At 38.1% G+C, this 22,276-nt stretch overlaps 1 protein-coding gene across 9 annotated transcripts in view; it reads left to right on the top strand.

The window, feature by feature from the left end:
- The window catches only part of LOC134420058 (uncharacterized), a 261,128-nt gene that overhangs the window by 5,743 nt on the left and 233,109 nt on the right, over positions 1–22,276 (top strand). Inside the window, exon 3 of one of the 9 annotated variants that reach the window (XM_063159764.1) lies at positions 20,323–20,369. The exons of the other annotated variants lie outside the window; for them this stretch is intronic. Coding sequence (XP_063015834.1) covers positions 20,323–20,369 — 47 coding nt within the window. The remainder of the gene's footprint in view (positions 1–20,322; positions 20,370–22,276) is intronic. 9 annotated transcript variants of the gene reach the window in all.

Here is a 22,276-nt window from a genome sequence, read left to right as displayed (position 1 = left end):
TTGCTTGTGACAGTCTTAGGAGGTGATTGAAACCCTTGAAGGTGTTCTGAGGGAGTGTGGTTTATTTTAGAGGGGAGGGAATTCTGAACTCCCCCTCACAAACCTACCCTGGAATTTTAATCTGGTAGCAGCATTTGCAACTAAAACAAATTTTAAAAAAATCCAAACAGTTTAAACAGCGATTCCTCTTTTGAACTGCGCTCTCAGTTAAGGAAGGCTTCTAGTCAATGTACTTGGTTGTTTGAGAAAATATTTTGCTCTGTGTAACTGAGGTGAGGGTAAGCATGAGGGCCTTTCAGGCCAACCCAACCTGAGTGTGGAAGAGATTTAACAGGCTGCAAAGAGTGTAAATTTTACACTCTTTGCAGCCTGTTGTGGGCAGGTGAGCTGCATTGTTGGATTTGTACATTGTGAAAAATGAGCAGAGGAGAGCAGGGCAGGTTTTGTTACTGCCAGATTTTTGGGTGGAAGAGGAGATGGCACATGGAGTAACTTCCCATCCATTAACATCTAGGAATGTAGAAAGGAAAATGTGATAAGACTTGATTTCTTTGACAGTTCCTTCCCTTTGGTTGAAGTGTTTTTCTTGATGCATGGGTTCCCAAGTGAGGTAGAAATTTCTGTAGACCCATGTGTGCCCCTTTTGGGAGGTTCCTGATACAAAATGGAAATACGGATGCTTTCCTGAGGGCCTGCTGCCTTTCAACCTTCCTGTGGGAGGCCCTGCTTCTTCTCTGGACATTTCACCAGAGTGTCCTCCTCAGGATTTGGAGGCATAGTTTGATTCTTGGGTAAAATTTTGGGAGAAAGCTTTTGGACATAAGACTGTTAGTCCCTGGAAGGGCTCCCAGGTAGCCCAAAGACTATTGGACAATGGTGAGGGGCATGGTAAATATTCACTTCAGGATCTTCACTGAGAAAGCAAGATGGAAGCTGCAGGTCAGGGCACCTTACTAGAATGGAGTTGTCATTGTATCTTTGGTTCCATAGAAAATGCTATTGATAATTGTGTCTGTTTTTTTTTTTTTCTTCTGTATTTTGCTCAAGGCTGGCTGGGTGAATCTCGGGTGTGAAATCCTATAGCTTACAATAGTAGAAGTCATTGTAAATATGATGTTTTCTTTTTTTATTATTTTTCTCCTTTCACTGGTTTGTCACCTTATTATGCAGCTTGAGGTACAGTATTCTTACAGAAGCAATATAACCATTGGAGTACAATTTGTTTCTTTTCTTGTCAGAGGAAATTTTTATGAGAGGTACTAGAAAGTCAACCAAGGCTGGAAAGAGAGGGCTTCCACTTGAAATCTGGGTGGGGGCATACAGAAACCACAATACCCCACACCTTCTATTGCAGTTATAATTGAGAAATAATTGCATGAAGACTTAAAATGAAAACAAAGCTTCCAACATGCGACCTGCTTTTTCTGTAAAGTGCTCTCAGTAATGTCAGGACAGAGGCATATGGTGTCTGGAATAATTTTCTGTTTCTTGATTGGATTTATTTTATGTAGCAAGAAGCTTTCAAAGTCACTAATGGATTTTATTTTTATTCTTCTTCTTTTTTTTTTTTTTTACTTGCATTGTCATAACATGAAATTTATCACAAACTATTTGTGAAGCCTGAGGTAGGGCCACATTCTGCTTGATATCTTGACCTTTCCTTGATTGAAATGCATAGATATGTTTGGGTTTGGTAGGGGGAAATGGATAAGCTAGGGAGACTTAGATTATTTTAACACAAAATTAGTTCTGGCCTTCGAGGACAGGGACAGTACTTCCCCCGAAAGGTTATGAGACTACTACAAGTGTGGATTCTATATTTAAATCCATGAATATTGTAGATTAGTGAGAAGAAATTGAGTTTGACTCTGTACAAATAAGAAAGAAGAGAAAAAGCTCCTGCCTAGTCCAGACGTGTCTACTGCTGCTAAAAATTGAAAACTGGTTAAATTTCATAATATTTGTAAGCTAAAGCTGCAGTCCTTCTATTTAAGAACAATGTTGCAACTCTGAAATTAACTGCATTTTGATACAGCTGAAAAATTCCAAAGGTTCCAGTATAAATTTTTCTGTCACTTTTCTGTGTTTTTATTTTTGTTTGGTTTTGTGGGTTTTTGTTTGTTTGTTTTTGGTTTTGGTTTTTTTTTGGTTGTTTTATTGTTTTGGAAAATTTATTTTAAAGCCCAAAGTCCCACGGGGGTGATGAGTGTGGTGTTCCTCTGCTTGCCAGCATTACTTCCATGTCAGAGATAAGAGAGAGTGCTGAGGTAGAATCATTTAGAATCATGAATGTTTGCATGGAATTTCTTGCAGGCCTGGGGGGCAGCTGGGTATGGAAGGAGGAGGCATGTGATTGCCATAAAACAAATAAGTGAGCAGTGGGAGTGGGTATTCTGGGCTGATAAGGACGGAGTCTGGCTTGGTTGTGAGCCAGGGATGATTGGTGAGGAAAGGAAGTGGTGAGACATTTTGAAAACAAGGGCTAGTTGCTAGTGATGGATGGGAAGAGGAAAGAGATGTGGATTTTGTGGGAATGGATGAGAAGCTGTTTGTCATAATTTATGTGTCAGGACTCCTGTGCCATCAGAGCATTTCTAATAGAAAAATGGAGTGAAATCTTTAAATGGCTGTGGCAAAAGTAATAAATATCTCAGACATCAGTAGTGTCGGCTTCTTCTTGGTTTGTGATAAAATTGTAATGCTTAATACTGCGAAAGTAAACAAAGTTAACTTTTGCTTTGCACATTTTGGGTTACATTACTCCCCGAATCAGTGCATCCTTCAATTGATGATACACTTACTATTTTTTGTTTCTCTTTGCAACACTGTTCAAGGCAACAGTTAATTTAGGTAAGTGTTTCAGGAGTTGCACGTGTTGGTCTGCAGGAATTCCAGTGCTTGGGCAGTGTAGGAAAGGGCCTATAGCCTGGTGTGTGTTCCTGACAGCAATTCACTTAGTAATAGGACTGAAAAGGAAGTTTTAAAGGCAGCTATAAGAGAAATTGCTCCCTCTTCCCAAAGAAACAAGTGAACAATTTGCTTAATGTCCACTGAGATTCATCTTGAACCACATAATGCATCTAGATGGAACATTAATTTGATATTAGTTTATTTTATATGCCTTATTTAATAAAACTCATAATTAGCACCTTCCTTGTATTCATTGTTGTGTGTGGTAGCTCAAAATTAATACCTGAAATGTTTTTGTCAGCCAATTTGTGTTATCCAGAGCACATTTTTTTCTTGTTTAGCCACCAATTTGAGCGGTTGTGTCTAAATCCAGTCATCCAGGTCAATGTTTCCTGGAGCCAAATAATAGCTGCTGTTGACTTCAGTGGTGATACTGACAGCTAGAGTTTTTGGAAAAGCAAAAAGACACCAGAGTACCTGTGAGTGTATGCATGTACATTACATGTTTATATTTTGGATATAAACATATATAAGGGCATACCATTTAGTCCACAACCAAAAGTGTGCCTGAGGCAGCTTCATGAAGGAGAAAATGATTTTTTTTCCCTCTCTGCTTGGAGGAGTCTCTTGTTCTTTTTCAGACCTTGCTTCTTGTTGTCTTTTGTTGGTGGTCTTCAATGCTCTCTTCCCTTTTTGGTTTGGATTTTTGGGTACTCAAAGTGAAATGTGTCTTATTCCAATTTAACAGTTTATTTATTAAAAGACATCCATCCTGTGTGCATATTCTGTAGAGTTAAAAAACATATAATGGAAAAGTGTCAGCAGGAAGAATTCACTGTAATCAGCTGTAAAACATTTTCAGACATGCTGCTCACTCCTCCCCTTCACCCTTCCAAAAGGCACCACCGCAGAGCAACAAGGCAGAGCTGAAATGCACCTTTGACAAGCACTTAAAAAAATTGGTTTCCTCCACTGGTAATCAATATAGATTAATTTTTAGTGTGAGTATGCACAATGTGTGTATATATATATATATATATATATGTATGTTCCCACTATGTGTGTTGGTTTTTGTGGAATTCATTGCTTTAAATTATATACAGTGTCATACTTTAAATGGCTGGAGGTGACTATTTTAATTTATTTTTAACATCTTCAGTAGCAATTGTTTTGAGTGCAATCAAAACTATGGATGGAATGCTGCTTGTGGACTTCATGCAGGGTAGGTGTATTAGTGGACCTATATTTGACACAAGTGAAAGGATCTTTGCAAAGGAAGACCAGAACCATTTCCAGATTGATTTCTTTGCATTTGCAAATGCAAAGAAATCAATCTGTCACTTGGACCTTGGATTGTGTGTTCCAGTTGAAATAGGTTTTTTCCCCTCAACTCTGTTGCAAAAGGCAGTAAGTTAAGATATGACAGATCAGAGAGAATAAGACAATAAAGAGGCAGAATAAGAATTCATTCCTTAGTTGAGATTGTTGCTCAGGGTTATACATCTTGAGCATTTTCTTATAGTGTTGGTGCAGTCCTGTGAAGCACAGTTTGCCTGATGACTTTGTAGGAGAGAATATTGTAGATGCTGAAAAATGTCATTATTAAAAATAAGGATTTGCACACTTGCTGTAGTCTGGTGGATTATGTCTAAACACAATGTGGAGGGGAGCTCTCTGGTTTGCTGCTCTGCTGTATCAGGAATGATGTATCCATGTGCTGGATTATAGCAGTGTATATTTTAGGCTTCTGGTTGCTTAGTGTGAGCAGTGCTGTGCAAACACCCCAGGAGCTGCCAGGAGCCATTTTGCATCTAACACATTCCCGTGTGGGTTTCTACCCTGTGCAGTGGTTTATGTCCATGATTTGTGTAAGAGGAGCAGGGTGTCTTTATTCTTAATTTTTTTTTCTGAATGCTCTCAGGCTGAAGAGAGAGATGAAGAAGATCTGGTTATTACAGGTCAGTGCCTGGATTAACTTCTTGGCAAAAACTTGTTATGGATCATGTATTGCCATCACTGCAAAACACAGTAAGTCAGACAGGGTATCTCTAGCTCTGTTTAGGAAAGATCAATTTATTCTATGAAAAAAAAAAGGAGCATCTCTATGGAGAGATGGGTGTTGAATGTAATATAATAACCACTTTCCAGAGAGATACTTGATAGTAGCTAGCTTCTGAGGGAGTTACAGTCACTCAGTGTGTCTCTAAAGAGTGCCAGAGTGCTCTCACTGGGAGGATCTTGGTCTGTCTGTTGGACAACATGTATATTTTTGGTGAATTTTTTACTAATATACCTATTGTAAAAAATAAGTGCTAAAATATGAGCAATATGGACTCAAAAGAATATTGCCAAAACCAGTTGATGCCTGCATTTGGGTATAGGGCCATATGTGCTGTATAGAAGAGCTGTCAAAATCTATAGGCATTACTGACTGAAGGGGAATAAACAATTCATTACACATAATAGAGTATTTAATGTGTCTATAGTTTTTGTAAGGTTCTTGTTTTTTCTTGGCTCTTCAGTTCTTGGATTTAGAATTGTTATGCTATATGCACATTATTTTATTTTTAAATAAATACAAATTGTTATTTTATGTTGAAATAAGTACTAATTGTATTTTGAAAAGAAGCAGCCATAATAATTCTGAACCAGTTAATTTTAAAAGGAAGTCTCATACTTCAAGGGCCAGCATCTTTTGTTTGTGGAAAATTATCAGTAAAGAAGTCCTCTGTATCTTTAACTGAAATGGTTTCTAATTTATGCTTGATTCTTCTGCTAGGTTAATGTTAATTAGTTTAACATATCACTCATAAAAGATGTCATAGTTGAGTCATTGTGTAGGTAACAAATCTTGCACTGGCTAGCAATGAAGAAATATTACCTCTATTAAAACCCACACTTAAACCGTGGAGTCAGTAAGGGCTCATGACATTTTGCAGTTATCTAGCTTAATGCATTTTAATGCCTTCAGTGGTGTGAGGTTTTTCCTTGGGAGGCTGAGTGGGGGATAAGCAAGTGAGGCAGAGCCTTCAAATTATGCAGTCAGTATAAAGTGTGGCCTGTGCCAAGTGAGAAACTCAGCAGAAATGCTGGTTCAGGCTGGGGTTGGGGCTTGGATACTTTTATAATGATTTAACCTTAAAAACCCCACAACTGTCCAGTGTTGTGTTACCCAATGAAAGCACACATAAGCAGTGGTAAAAAGCTCAAATCTGCTTATATTTAGAGCCAAATTAATTAGATATTAACAATGCAGCTAAGTATGCAGGCTTGTAATTAGCTAAGTAGTTTCATCCATTTCTGCCCTGGGAGAAGCATTAGAGCTGGGCCTGTAGTGGAAAGCAAATTTCTGCTGTGATTGTGGAGTGGTTAGTGTGACTCTGTAAAGCTTTATTTCAGAATAAATCCCCCAGCCTGTAGTGGAAAGCAAATTTCTGCTGTGATTGTGGAGTGGTTAGTGTGGCTCTGTAATACTTTATTTCAAAATAATCCCCCAGCCGCTCGGAGGAGGTGATGCTGTGGTGCTGCCGGCACAGCAGTGAGCCTGCATTGAGTCCTACCATCCTGCTCAGCTGGTACAGGTATTCCAGGGTATGGGATGGGCAAGGCAGAGCAGTTGATCAAACCTCTAGCCAAAATCTGCTGCCCACATTTGTTTGTTTGTTTAAACCATCAGCATCTGGATGGAAACCATCAATTGAGTGTTTGAGGATGCTGTTGCTTCCTGTGCCTGAGGAAGCCCGGGTGAGGAGAAGGTGCTGGATCTTGAAGGCTGGTGGAGTTTCACTTGAACAGCACAGGAAGGCATGATCAAGAGTTTTGCATCCAAAACATTTATGTAAAAAATTACATCAAAGTAATTTAAACCTTCTCCCATTGCTAAAGGTTGTAAGCACTTCCATGGCATGGGAGCAAGGCCAGCCACTCCAGTGTGTGGCAGGGAACGTCTGAAACTTTGGAGTGCAGCTCCAAATTAGTGAACCAGATATATTTTCTTGCAAACTGCATTTGTTTCCCTGTGCAGCAGATTACTCTGGCTTTGTGGCCAAGTAGACATGGTGAGGCTGATCAGAGAAAAGAGGGTTGCTGCTATTTACAAAAGTATGTTCACAGTCTGAACATCAAAATAGAGTTTTTCTTTAATATCTTTAAGTATCCTGCTAAATTCAGTGTTTAAGCTCTGAGAAATGACAGCTTTGCAGCTGGTGGAGCTGGTAGAAGAACAGGAATGTTCTTCTTCTGCCTCCTTTCAAATTCTGTGTGTTTGAGCTCCTTCGGACTCCTTGTACTCTGCACCCCAGTAGAAAGCCAATCTGGAGATTATTCGTAGTGTGAGGATTCAATGGAATTCTGTTAAGAAAAATATACAGTTCTTTGGCATCCTGCTTTGCAGCTCCTCACATTGGTGTATTTGCTGAGTGTCCCAGCATAGTTAGGTGAAGACCTAGGACAAGTATCCCTCTGAAGTGATTACAGTGTTCAGTATGTCACCCTGACCTTTTAATGAGTTCATCACTGTTGTGTATGCAACTGTGAACATTAGGTTTTCTCTTGCTAAGGAGACCTCTTCCTATGAACAGGTTGTTCTTAAGGTGATGTTTTCCTGAGACAGTTCTATTTTAGCTTCCTTAGCCATTTGTTTGTTCATTTGTTTGCAATTATAAATTCTCGTTACCATGAGACTTGAAAAATTGCAGCAAACAAGCGGCTTCTTTCTGAATTTGCTTCTCACCTTGGATTTGCATTAAGCTTTCAGACTTCCCTTAATTTTAACCATGAAAACGGAATATATTACAGTAATTTTATTAACATCAAAAGTCTTCAAATTGTTCACATGTAGCTCTTAAAATTTATAAAGCAGCAGTTTAAGACTTTGAAATTCTTAACAGATGCTCAGCTATGTTCTCAGTATTTGAGCTTAAAGCAGAAAGAATTTAACTCAATTATAATAATGTAAACCTTTCCACTTTGCTTTGCATAATTAAATATTTTCATTTACATAGCACAGAAGTTTAACATTCTAAACAGGGTAGATAAGCAGAAGAAAAAGGCAGACAAAGATGCATCTTTAATGCATGCAGAGTAGTAATGCACATGCTGGTAATCTTACAGTGCTTATTAATAATAACAGCTTTAACTAGAAATCCATATGCAAATTCCTGTGAATATGGATTGTATTTAATATGTTGATTTTTTTTTTTTAAATTGTGTGCATCTTTGGAAGTGTGCAGAAAGGTATATTAAACTGGAGCAGGAATGCAGTAACCTTGATATCTTCTACTTCTGTTTTTAAAATATTAATTTGTGGAACAGGTCTGAGGAAAATGAAGGTATCTGGACAATTTTTGTGGATGCAGGAAATTACTTAACTGTGCCTCTGTGGAAGTCTGTCATCCTACTGGTGTAGCAAAAACTACACTGGAGGTGGTTATTACTACCACTTTGGATAATGCTGTGTCTCAGATTCACCAGCCTGCTGCCAGAGCAGCTTCTCTGTGGTATAATAGGAAGCATTGCGTGTTTTGGGGGCTATAAAACACACACAAGATGTGCAAATAAACACCTGCACTTTTCTAAATTACTGCTGCCTGTCAGGTCCAGAGCAGCAAGATGTGTCAGGCTGAAAGGAATCTTTGCTGGTTTTGAAGAAATTTAGTGCAACTTCTGTTGGCTAGTTTAATGTCACATTTTTACATCTGAATCTTCTTGAAAGTGGGAGGACCAGTGATGCTCTCCTATAATAAAATGAAAAATAAAATAGCTCTGATTCTTATGTTCCTGAATTTTCAAAGTGTATAATATATTACAGATTGTCACATAGCATATGGAAAAATATAGGTGTTTTAAATAAGAGACAAAAAAAAAGCTTCTTCTTTTTTTTGGTACTGCTTTTTGTTTGCTTACCCTTAAACTTCACCAGGTGACTGGCTTGCTCTGGTTTAATGCCTTACATCAGAGGAGTTTGGAGGTTTGCCTTTGTTTTATGTTTGTTACATGCTTCAAATCTCAAAATTTAAGTACCAATATATAGGACACATACAATACTTCTATACATTACAATTAAGAGACAATGGGTTTTTAGAAAAACTTGGAAAAATTATTTCCCATATATTGATTTAAGGGCATATATCAAACCACTAAAAGAAAGTGGAAACCTAAGTTAAAGGGAGAACAATTGTGCATATATATTTCTTTGTGCATGCACTGCAGTGAGCTGAGGCAGGGGAACTTAAAAGAAGTTTGTGTGTTTACCTTTGATATTTTGTTTTACATTTTCCCTAGGGTTCTTTAGGTAGTGAGCTTTGGAAAATTCTTTCAGTGGAACTTACATTTCTGGGGATTTCTGTCAATTGCCCAGATTTCTTCCATTTGCACATAGATTTTTTAATGCACTATAAAACCTTCTGTCATATTTTTTGCTTGTTTGATGGGAATGGAGATAAGAAAGCAAGATGTAGGGGAAAATGAGAATTTGATTTCTAGTGAAGCAAAATTTCATGTCCTAAAGCTGCTCCTGACAGCCATTCTTTTAATACAGTGAGTGGCTGTTTGCTAACTGCAAATCCAGCAGTGTAGGTTACTTGCTTAAAGAACAAGTGAAGCTACAAGGATCTCATTAACTTTGGTTTTCATGTTATCCCAAAAGCTTGTAGCAATATATGTGCTCTTGTTTTCTCTTGCTTCTGATCATTGGGGAGTGCTTAGATGTACTAAAAACTTTTTGGCACCTCTGAGCACCCTAAAAATAATTTTATTGGTAAGATTTTATTGGTAGAAAGGCAACTGGAGGCTGAGTATGGAGTTCTCTTAGTTTTTCATTATTGCTCCTTTGGCTTTAGCTGTTCAGGATATTGCCAGTCTTCTTTTCCATGATTGCTTCGTTACATTTGTGACGCTTTCCTGAATGGTTATGAGAAGTTCTCATTATGAAGTAGCTGCTTAGCTCAGGAAATCATAGCACTCTCTAGATGTTTGAGTTGTTTTGTTGTTTAGGAGAAAAAATGGGGTTGTTTTGGTTTACACTGAATCCATGTGGTAAATGTACTGGAGAGGTGTCAGTATCGCAGTCAGATTAGATAAGTGTTTTTTGTATATGAGGAGAACACATGGTTCTGTGGTTTTGGGTTCTCAGCTGTATGTGCTGCCTTCCAGCTGGTTGTCTGTCTCTAGCTGTGCTTCTGCTCATTTGCACCTGGATTTTACCATACTGGGGCATCTCCTGGTAGATACAGAATCATTTCAGTACGTCACACTGGGCACCTACCTAACTCCCTATGTGTATGAGGTAGGATTTGGATTCTTTTGGTAAAGAATCCTGTGTAGAGAGTTCTGTGTGGAAGGTAGGAAAAAACCTTTCTTGGTCGCTGGATTTTGTCTGCAATTAGCTTATGCCATGTGGCTTAATTTATTACAGAGGTAGAGTGTTTCTGCTTTACTAAGCCTTTCTCTCTCTCTCTTAAAGTAATTGTGTGCCCATTTCTCATTTAAAAGCTAAACAAAGAACCTGGCATTCCAAAAATAATAGTGGAATATTAGGCCTGGGGTTCCCTGGAGTGTAACCACTTATTTGTGTGGTAGGTGCAGTTTTCTGGTTTCTGTCCAAAGGTTTAGGGAATGTCTGTGCATTTTCCACTTCCCAGATCATTAGTGATTTGTGACTGATTTGGTCCAATTTTAACCATTGCCTGTAATCTCTAGGGATTAGAATTCCAAGATGTTTTAATACCTGTAACTGTCATTAGAAACTGCAGTGAGTAAGCAAGTGCTGATTTATGAGCACTCAATCTTAATGCCTGGGATTTGTTCCAGTAAATTCACACATCTGGGTGAGTGCCCAAGGTTTTCAAAGAATTCTTAAAATTTGCACATTGACCTTTGAGGACTGGATAGTAGGACCAGGGTATCATGCACATAAAACAGCTTTTCTGTGCTATCTATTTTAGTATTTTTAATTATCTTTCAGACCATTGCTCTGATTATGTTGAAAAGGGGCAGGGGGAGCAGATGTTCTTGCTCTGTTCTTGGTTTTGAGAGGCACTGGCGGGGGGGGGGGGGATGTGGAATTGGTTTATTTTATTTTATTTCTTTTTGGAATTCAGTTTAAAAACAGACCCCTCCACAGCAGTTTAATCCAATTGAGAGTTGGTCAGTGTATCTCATTTTCCTAAGAACTCTGATGGGATAATCCCAGGTAACCCCATCATAAGATGATCTCAGAATCTGGCAATACCCCTGATGAGTGCTGTGATACTGCAGGTTGTGTGATTAGTTGCTTGAGGTTATCTGGTCCAGGTCTGGATGTAATAAATCTAACCCAATGTATTTTAATATTTTTGAGTGTGAACTTTTTCAGCTTGAAAAGTGGATGGTGGTGGGGGAAGCTTTGTTTGGAGTCTCTCTGTGATGGCACTTAGGCTGCACACTGGAGGAGTGAAGTTATTACCACAGTAGAGGGAGGCCAAGTTAGTAAATGGTTAAAAGTGGGCACATCAGCCCATGGGATCATGATCATCCTTGTGATAAAGTTGTGATTAATTGATGGCACCTATCCCTGGCTGGATTCCAGTGGATGTAGCTGTTCCTCATGGTTGTGAAAAACAGGCATCCTCTCCCTGGGTGCATTGTGGCAGGGGTAAAAACGTTTGCTTTGCTTTCAGCATTGCCTAGGGCTTTTCCTATATTGCTTCTCTAGCTGGATCCTTTTATTCTCTCGACTCAGTGATGCTTCTGAAATGCAGAGCACTGAAGTCCCAGGAAGGATCCTGCTTCCCTCTGCACCAGTTGTACCAATTGGAATGGGAATATCACGTGGGGGTCTGTCTCTGTAGAGTATCTGAGCTGAGAATTTTACATCCCTCTCTGAGATTTTTCTTTTTTGCCTGTGTGGTGGGAATTGTTTTTTTTTTCCCCCATCAGTTCTGATAATTTTGCTGTAAGAGGTAATGCACAGGGGAGGACTGTCTATCACTTTTATGTGGCAACTATTTAATCATTATACCAGGAGTTTTAGTTTCAGTTTGGGTACTTCGGTATCCAAACTAAAACAAAAACCCCTGGTAAAATGATTAAAACTCCTGGTTTCAACCTGTGTGCTCTATGATCAGGATTTCTGAATATTGTGTGTGCTATGTTTTGTTGTTTTGGGTTTTGTTGTTTAGTTGGTGTGTGTGTGTTTGTCTGGTTGGTTTTTTTTTTTTTTTTAATGTTTTGGTTAGATTTTTTTTGTCCCCTCCCATTCCTTTCCTTTTGTAATATCACTGTTGAAATTGGAGTCCTTGAAGGTGTCTTGTTTGCTGTGAATGAAATCCACACATTTAGTATGTGGGAGAAGCAAGCTATCAATTTCTTGCTATCTTTCCCTGTCCTTTGTGAGGGGGAGTTTCAGTGAACATCTGCATTGGCTTGGCACTGCATTGTCTACCTGACTATAACTTTTGCCTTGTTATTTGTAACTGCAATTAATCTGAAGATGTAGATATGAAAATTTTATTTTGCCGACCTATAAAAGGAAAGATTTTACAGTATTGGTAAGGAGGAGGAAGAAGTCAGAGGCAGGAATAATGATACTTAGTCAAAGTTTTGTCTCTTGGATGGAAAAAGTTACAACAAATGCACTAGAAATTTTATTGTGGTGCATTCAAATGCAAGAGTATGCACAAAAATAATGACTATGTAATTGGTAGCTCAGAGGCTTTATTGTAGTGGGTATAAGTGGTTTGATTCAAGGCTGTTATGCTCAAGATCCTTTCTGAGCTGTTGTGGGCACTTCAGGAGGAGTGTGGGAACAGGAAGAGTTTGTGTTAGTGCTTTCACATTTTCCAGTGATTTATGGCTTGCGAATCTTGAGCTTGCCTGAGTGAAAGTGTCTTTGTAGTTTTTAATCATCTCAGGATTTTTATTTCCCATCACTTTTTGAACCAATCAGGTCTGGTAGTATTCACTACACCCAGTGGTGCTGAATTCCACAATGGACTTGATGTGAAGAAATCTAATTTTGTTTGATTTGAAGCTGGTATGAGCCTGTTTTTCCAATGCCCCTCTGCTGCTGTAACAGTAAAAGGCAATTGTTTCCTGCTTGCCCTACCCTGTCAGCAAGGATCTTGCAGAAGAAGAAATGAGGTTTATGTAGGGATACAGCTTTAATTTTTTTAATGTTATCATAGTCCATATGCATTTCATAACAATTTTAATTATTAACATTCTGTGTTTCCTTTAGGACAGCTACAAAGAATTCAACTGTCTATTAAAATAATCTCTTGTTGTCACAAATTTTTGTTTGTTACTGGTAGGACTCATGGCTGTGTATGTAAAGGGAATACTGGGTGTGCCATGTCATCCATCCTCTCGCTCCACATTTATGTTTTGTTGCTTTTTATTCAATTTCACCCATAACTGAAGTGCTGTGGTCACTGAAGATGCTGATAATATTTTTCAGAAGTTAAAGAAACACTCATCAGAATAAAGCTGAAAAGCCATAGCCCCTCTGGAGCTGTCTCAGTTGACAGTGTGGACCAAAGAAGGGCTCATTACTCTGGGAGCTGGACAGCAAGTACACAAATCTACTGAGTAGAGCTAGACTGTCCTCATCCTTGGCTAAAAATGTTTTTTATTTTTTTTATCTAGTACAACTAAATAAAAAGGAATATTTTTTACTACTTAGAGACATTGGTGGAACAAAGGATTTTAAACAAATCATCTTATTGTTGAGTCATTACTATTTTGACAAGTATTTGTAGCAGAAGATTGGTGTGTGGTGTTTTGCATGTTTTCTGCTACTGCCTTTTTTTTTTTTTTAAGTTATTTCTCTGACAGCCATACATTTTTGGCTGCTGAGAGTTTCACAGAAAAAAAATGTAAAATAATTCTGATGAAATCCACCTAAATTTTTCATCTACATAAAACATCCTGAGGATGGAGAAGGAAAGCAACTAAATGCTTCAAGTGAATTTGGAAAGAGCTAGTGGTGCTGTCCTAAAACTATGCCAAAGTCAATGAAATACATTATTTCTTTGTTAGCTGAGCAAGATGTATAGCTACAGCATACTAAGATGGAGGCTGCTGTCATCATGCCTGGATACGAGCTCGACAGACAGGGAAGAGTTCAGGGATTAATGGGAACTGTGATGTAGCAGCTGAGAGGAGAGGCATTAGGAACAGGGAGCATTCCCAAGAATATTACAGATATTGGAAGTATTTTTGTGTCAGCTTTCAGTGTATGGTTTGTAAATTGCACACGGACCCAGGTGATATCTGATAGTTGCAGATGTGTTTTCTATTGATTCCTGGGGGGAAAAAAGGTAAACATCAGTCAGATTGTGTGTTCTTCTCTGTTTAAAAGGAAAACTAAAAACTACACTTTTGGTTTGGTTATATTTGGATTTCAACCTCTAGAGCTGCTTCAGAGAGGTATAAAGCAGACAGCCAGGGTATTCTATCCTTTATTACCAATTTAACTATCTCTATTCTGGGCAGTATTTTGATTAAAGTCATTTGAATTGTGATTAAGATTTTAAACTTTTTGAAGAAGTGGTATGAAAATCACTTGAGATCAAAAGGTAACAGGAAGATCAGAGCTCTTCTGAACTGGTTTCAGAGGAATGGTGTGGGTAAAGAGGTTGTTAGCTCTTATTGCATAACCCAGAACTAAAATTCAAACCTCACCAAAGAACCTGTCTTGGTTGTATAGGGAAAAACTGAGGCCTGTGAGCAAAGCAGGCAGGAGTTAGTTAAATTGCTGGTGCTAGAAGTGTTTTTCCCTTGTAGAGATGGTACAGCTGATTATAATGTGTGCAAATTGTCTTGTAAGTTCAGTGAACTTGAGTTTCAGGCACTGGGGATTTAAATTTATAATGTTTAGACTTCAGTAGATATGTCTAACAGGTTGGTGCATCAGTGTAAAAATTAAGCAGTACCTTTTAAAAAGAATGTGGGATCAGATTGATCTTGTATTAGCCATGTTAAATTATTGAACAGCATTGACAGGGCACGGGCAATTGCCTGCTGGCACTCTCTTCAAAAAGTGGCAGAAGAAACTCTGTCTGCAGTTAGAAACTGATCTCAGTCACCAGAGGCTTGTAGATGTGTAAAGAGAAATGGAAGGCAAAACTGAAATCCTGTTCTTGGGTGTTTCCACTGCATTATGAAAATTATACTTTGCTTGGCTATAAATGGAAACTGGTTTTTAAGATGCAACACAGGGGATCTTTTGAGACTCTCTTGTTAATTGTGTGTGTCAGTTTAGGAAAAATAGGCATCATCTCTTCTAACCCTAAACAGCAGGAAAGAAAGAGCAATCAGTTATTTTGCCCATGGAGGCCTTGGGGAATAGCTATAACAAATTAGGAAAGAAAAAGAGTGCTGGTTGATTTCTGTTTTGCAGTACCAATGATGGTGACTTCCTGTAGGAGATGCAGGGGTCTGTTTATCGCACACAGCACCCCAAAACCAAACATTGGCTATCTGGTTATAAGTGCTGGAAGCTGTCTGTCAGTGATGATGGTTGAGTGGTGTGTGTTTGCCTTGAGAAGACCGAGGCAGGGACCTATACTGACTTTGGCATGAACTTCTCAGAATTAGTTATATTTTGCAGTGTTGAGATTAGTATGCCTGATGTTTACGTTCTGTCAAGCAGGTTTTTGAATGGGAAGCCCTTTGTGCTCTGTAGGGCAGTCTTTATTTTGAGTGAATGCCCCCACAGACATCAACCTGCTCTGCAAATTCCATGAGCCCAGTTTACTCGGTGTGAGCTGCAAAACTCTGCTCATTTGTAAATAAATATTGTTGAGTTCCAGGAATCATTTGCACAGGTATTTAGTTACCTCTTCATTGTTCTACCTCTTTTTCTTTTTTCTTTTTTCTTTTTTCTTTTTTCTTTTTTCTTTTTTCTTTTTTCTTTTTTCTTTTTTCTTTTTTCTTTTTTCTTTTTTCTTTTTTCTTTTTTCTTTTTTCTTTTTTCTTTTTTCTTTTTTCTTTTTTCTTTTTTCTTTTTTCTTTTTTCTTTTTTCTTTTTTCTTTTTTCTTTTTTCTTTTTTCTTTTTTCTTTTTTCTTTTTTCTTTTTTCTTTTTTCTTTTTTCTTTTTTCTTTTTTCTTTTTTCTTTTTTCTTTTTTCTTTTTTCTTTTTTCTTTTTTCTTTTTTCTTTTTTCTTTTTTCTTTTTTCTTTTTTCTTTTTTCTTTTTTCTTTTTTCTTTTTTCTTTTTTCTTTTTTCTTTTTTCTTTTTTCTTTTTTCTTTTTTCTTTTTTCTTTTTTCTTTTTTCTTTTTTCTTTTTTCTTTTTCCTTTTTTCTTTTTCCTTTTTCCTTTTCTCTCTGATGATTCCAAAATGGAAGAGCGAGTCCCAAGTGTGTGGTTTTTCTCCATAGTGCTTGGCTCCAAGAGCAAATGGTATTCTCCAGGCTGTGTTGGGGGGCCTGCCTGAGAGAGGTGGCTGCTCTCAAAATTCTTGTTAGGAGGAAGTGATGGATGGCTTTGTTGCAAGCTGCCCTCTCCCCTTCAGGGTGAGCCTGGGAAGGACAGAGCTTCTGAGAAGTTGTCAGCACTTGATAGCTGCGAGCTGGATCACTGGAGCAATGCTGAAAGGATGAAATGGGAATAACCCAGAGAGTGCCTGTTCAAACAGCACCTGCTAGTGTGCGGAAATGGAGGTAGAAAACCAAGCATGTCTGATGAATCATGTCTTGTCCATGGTATCAAATGCGAGCTGAATATTGCATAGGCATCAGATTTATTAAGAGCTCTTTTCTTGTTCAGTGAATATTAAAGAATGATACCTCTTGTGTTATATAGGATAAAAGATATCTGTTGATAACAGTCTTTTTGAATCCAAAGATATCAGGACTGCATTTTGAAAGGTGGTGCTTCCTAGGAAATAGATCTGTTAAAAGGATATTTTTCCTAATGTTTCTTCAATGAAGAAATGCAGAGATATAGTTGAGCATTTTTTAAAAAAAATATTTTTAAAGAGAATTATAATTAATTTCTCCATCCAGGTAAAAAAACCCCAGTGAACCTTTCTGTGAACATTTAAAAAAATTTAAAAAAAATTATACACTTTTAATGGAGTCCAAATCTGAAGTTTATTTTTGATAGTCCTACCATACTGTGTGACTGGTGTGTTTAACATGTATCAATGTAATATCCCTGTAAATGATCATACTTTCCTCACTAACTCTGTCTTTTTGTATTCACACAGTGCCTTATTTCTCAACTTTACAGTTAATGCTTAAATAATCTAGTAGGGTACTTTTACTTGTCATTCCTTTCCCTTGTCTAAAAAGAACAATATACTTTGCAAGCAAACCCATTTAAATTGAAATGAAATCTGTCCTCTGTTTCCAGCATTAGTCTGTATCTAGGTGGAACCTTTACATGTTGACATGTGTCTGAAATTAGAAATTGTGACATGGTGTAATTAAGTTTACATCTCTAACAGCTGGATCTGGCACTTAAAACTGAGATCTTTCTTTGCTATATATGAAGGATAAAATGCATCCTTTGGTATATCAATCAGGCAAAAAAATATTTCTGGAGAACTTAGAAATTTATTAATTGACTTGAGGTAAAAATATGCAATTTTAAATAGAGGTCATTAGAGAAGATAGGTCATACTTCTGGTTCCAAGTGTTGTCTAACAAACTTACATAGCTCAAACTAATCCTGAATCCAATGGTCTTAATTTATTGTTGCAATAGAAAAAATCTTGTGTTCTTGTGCAGAAGAAAAAAAATTCCTCTCTAGAAGGTGACAAAATGTTTTAGCTTAGCATTTGAAGCAGGAATCAGTTCTTTTCTCAAAAACATCTGTCCTTTCATATGTTTTCCAAATGCCAGAGTAATCTTGCTGTCACCTCCCGCTCTGCCATAAAAGCAGGAGCCTTTTTTATTTTTAGAAGTACGGCGTGATGCTTGGAGTCATGGTACAGCTGGAGGATCTCCCGCCTGCTTTTAAACCAGCTTAGGCTGGCCCTGGTGAAGGAGAGGAGGTGCCAGAGGCTCTGGGGTGCACTCGAGGGCTGTTCCCCTGGGGAGCACAGGAGCCCTAAAAGCTGCTGCTGCCCCCCAGGCTGGCCCGTGCCAGGCTCTGCTCTGCTCTGGGGTGGCAGCGGGGCAGGGAGGAGCTGTCAGCCTTTTGTGTGGTGTCCCTGCTGTCCTTGAGAGCTGTGCTGTGCCCCACTGCACGTGAGGAGCTCAGCGAGAGGCTCCTCTGGGGGAGGCTAAGGATGGGCTGCTGCCTGTGCCTGCGAGGGCTGGAGAAGAGCAGATCCCAGTGCTGCAGCCTCTGCTGCCTTGCTGAAACATGAGCTGTAGGACCTAGAAAACAAGTGTATTCTCATTTTGGTGATCTGGTGATTTTTGCTTGTGCAGACCTTGAAATGCAAATCCTGCAGAGAGCACATGAAATCTTCCCTTGTTCCCTTCCAGCCTGCTGGCCACAGGCCTTTGGAATTTGTTCAGTGATGGAGTTACTGGGAGCTTGGCTTTACCATGTCTAGAGACAAATAAGGACTCTTACGCATCATATAATTGTCTGTGGTGCAAATGGTCTCAGTGGAGGATTGAGGTGCTATGAGAGAAGTCAAGCTATGAAATGTGTTTGTGCTGTCACGGAGATTTGGGTGGAGTGGCTTATCTATTCTGGCGTCACCTTGTGCAGCATGTAAATACAGCTACTCTGCTTTTGTTACTTACAGTAGGCTCTTGTTTGAGGGTTTTGGTTTGTCAGTACAAAACCAGAGGAATGGCAGTGTTGTTTCAACTGCTGCTGCTTTAGGAAAATATTTCCATGTTTAAAAAGCAAAAAGTCTAAATTGTTATAATGGTAGGAATAAATGTTAAGCAGAGAAACAGGATGAGGAATTGTTAGTTCCAAGGTTTGGGTGGTTTTTGTACAAAATGGTTGAGTAGGCTTCATTTCTTCCTATTACTTTTAAATACTCAAATGCACTAAAATAAAATCACAACAGTTGATTCTGTGAACAAGGAAATAAATGCTGTAAAATCAATACTTGCACTTTTATTTAGAGATTAAAGCAGAATTTATTATTTGAAAAGACCTCTTCCTGAAAGACTTAAGTTGATAAAAATATTTTCATTTTGAAAAAACACATAACAGTTCAATATTTTCTTGAAATAATGTAGAGCTTAGAAATGACTGGAGAGTGAGGCATGAGTTTATTTAGGCTTGAGGAAATTACTGTAAGTTGAAAAATGAATTCAAATTTTCTGTTGAACTTGGAGAGAAAAATCAACTCACTGAGTGGTGGGAGTCTGCTGGATTTATGCCTGAGGTGTGAGCATTTGACAAAGCCAGCCTGTTCATATAGAGGAAATATTTTCTTTCCATTTAGTTCAGTACAGTAGCTAATCCTTTCAAAATTAGGAGAAAATTGGAAGAGAAGGCGGGAGAGCTTGTTTTCCATCTTCTGGCATAAGACAGCAGCAGGTGTAGTAGGTGAGGATGTACTAATTCTAGACATTGCTGTGCATGGTCAAAAACAGAGTCAATCACATTGATTAAATATAAATAGAATTTATGGCAAAGTGCTGGAGCTAATGTAAGGATAACAGTTAATTTCAAATGAAAAGGTCTTGAAGATTACTAACACAGGATTTTTTTCTTAAGGAAATTAACAAAGTATAAATGAAAAGCAAGCTTGAATTAATTTTTTTTTACATTGGCACAAATGGTGATTTAAACTGTTGTTTTTAAGTTCCTTCATTTAAATGATGTGATGAAAGTAAGAGTCTCTGAAGGGTATTTACTTTTTATTTATTTTATTAGTATTAGAAAATAAACATGTTAGGCCATAGATAAGCATTATTTCTTCCATTGTCTTCAGCTGCATTTTATCTTCTGTTCCTTGAAGTCAGAGACCTGTTCCAGTGGGTTCAGGGATGAACACGGTATCTATATTTTGTAATTTTTTGTGCAAGCTTGTGAACTTAGTGGCATTAATAATAGGCTAGGAGTAAGAGATCTGTACAAATATTTGAAGTCATAAATCTAATTTCTTTCTCTCTGGCATCCAAGATTCATCTGTGGCATGAATGCTTTCTGTGGGTGTGTTTTTCCTTCACTTCCACTTTGTCAATCAAAAGCTTTCTTTTTGCTCAGCAGCGTTTTATCTGATTTTCAAATAATGTTTTCTTTTGAATGTCTCTTTAATTTTCCATAGCTCAAGAACAGAAACAGTAAGCAGAAGACAAAGGTCATAAGAAAACATAAAGATTTTTTTTTTAACAGAACATTTAAAAACTGGTTTCTCCCAACAAAACCTCTAGATAGTCTTTTTTTCTCAATCATCTGCTTTGTTCTCTTTTTCTTCAAAGCTCAAAAGGTGAAACAAAATCACACACAGACACTCTCCCCTTTTCTGGTTCCAAAAAAAATGAGAACCTATATGTCTTTGTTTTAGAATCTGTTGCCTTGGTGCATGCTGGTAGACCTGTCCATGAAGTTGAGGTGAGTGTCAAGAACCTACTTTTTACAAAATATTGAAATGAGTGGTTACATTTAGTCCCACTAAAGCCAATACTGAGGTTTAGATTTTGTTCTGAATAGAAAGTACTTTACTGAGTTGGAGTATGGGATGTAAAGTGGCATTTGTTATGGATGATAGATGCATGTGTACTCTGTCTAGAAATTGTATTTCTGATGCTAATTGCGAATGTGATTCTCACAGTTTGATGTATATTTAGCTCTTTAGCTAAATAGCTATTTAGCTATTCTGCACTCTCCAAAGAAGAAAATGGTAATAATTCAAGAGAATGTACTGAAAATAATATTGTGGACATAGCAGTAAGTGTGAAGGCTTGTAAACCTAACTCCTTTAGTAACCAGTCATATTCTCATGCGTGAGTCTAGACACTGTTAAAATGTTTCAATGATGTAATGATAAAAATAATTGTTGATGGCAAGTCAAACCAAAAACTTCAAGTTGCTTTTTAGGTATCAAACTATTCATTGGTATATTTTGTCCCTTTATCACAAAGAAAAAGTGAGAAACAGATTAGGTTTAATGAAACACATGATAATCTACTGAGCAATCCTGCTTCTTGCCTCTCTGTTATGTGGGTATGGCCTGTGCTCGGTATGGATTCAAAATGCAGTGCAGAGCTGTACCAGAGCCTGTGTTTTCTGTGTGGGAAGAGTTTCCCTCTCTATATTAGCCAGGAGGATGACTATATTTCATAGTTTCTAGTTGTTGCTTTGGGCTCTTGGCAAAGTATCAGGGGAGCTTCTGCTGGTATAATGTTTGGAAGTGTCTCTCTTGCAAGAAAATATTTTGGCACCTTATTATGTGTGGTTTGGTCCAGCAGAAGAGTGTGTGGGATGTGTAGTCTTCAAATGGAAGTGCTGTAGGAGTATTTATTTTAATCAGTTTTTAAACATGCATCATGGCATGGCTAAAAATACCTGCCTACTTCAGTAGAGTGAAGAACAGCACTGTAAATATAATAAGTGGTGTGAATGGCTGAGGACTGGGTAACATTCACTGTAGGCTCCTTGGGGCTGTTTTTTGAGAAATAATGAAACTCATATGTGAACAGCAGGCCATAGAATTTATTTTTTATTTAGATGCTTATAAATAGCTGGATTTGACATATAAAAGATAGTGAACCAACACTGTGTTTTACTCGTTATGTTGGATAAGGTCAGGAGCATGAACTGTTCAGACCTGACTCATTGTGTTTGGCTGCGCTGAATATGAGGGAAATACAAAGGCAGTTTTAAAACATGTGGCTACAAATAACTTGTCAGTGTTTGGTGATGCAGAGGCCACATAAATCTCTGCATCTGGAATGTGTGAACCAACGAGTATCTCCTGTTAATTATCCTGTTTGACATTTCCAAAGCTAAATAAGAATGACGGTTAGTTATGAATCATATCTTGCCACGCTGAAATGCCAAGATTGGTTTTATTGCGATAGAGATTAAGGCCAACAGAGTCGTAACCAGTCTCAGCATCACAGTTTTTGCTACTGTCAAATTGCTGATGCAGCATTTGCTTAATATAAATGAACCTTTGCACCTCCATAAAGTGCTTTAAACCTACGAAAAATTTATGCCTTATCAAAAGGTTAATCCTGACAAATTATTGTAAATTATCTCCTGTCTGAGCACTGCAGGTGCAGTGAAAATAATTCTATGCTGTGCAGGCTGGTGCCTGTTCCACTGGATTGGAGAGCACTGCTGTGGGTGCCAGCAGCACTGGGGTAGCTGTCAGGACCAGCCAGGGCTTCATTTCACAGCACTCTTGATGCATCAAGCCTTGGAGTTCCAGTTCTGCACAGGCTAGCAAGCTTCATTTCTGCTGCTCAGCATTTTGGATGGACTGTGTACCAGCCTTGTTTCACAGCCAAGTGTGG

This window comes from Melospiza melodia, chromosome 1 (genome assembly GCF_035770615.1).
Source record: "Melospiza melodia melodia isolate bMelMel2 chromosome 1, bMelMel2.pri, whole genome shotgun sequence".
In the NCBI taxonomy this organism is placed as follows: domain Eukaryota; kingdom Metazoa; phylum Chordata; class Aves; order Passeriformes; family Passerellidae; genus Melospiza; species Melospiza melodia.
Note: the sequence above shows the minus strand (reverse complement) of the source record. Positions and strands in the feature narration are given on the sequence as shown.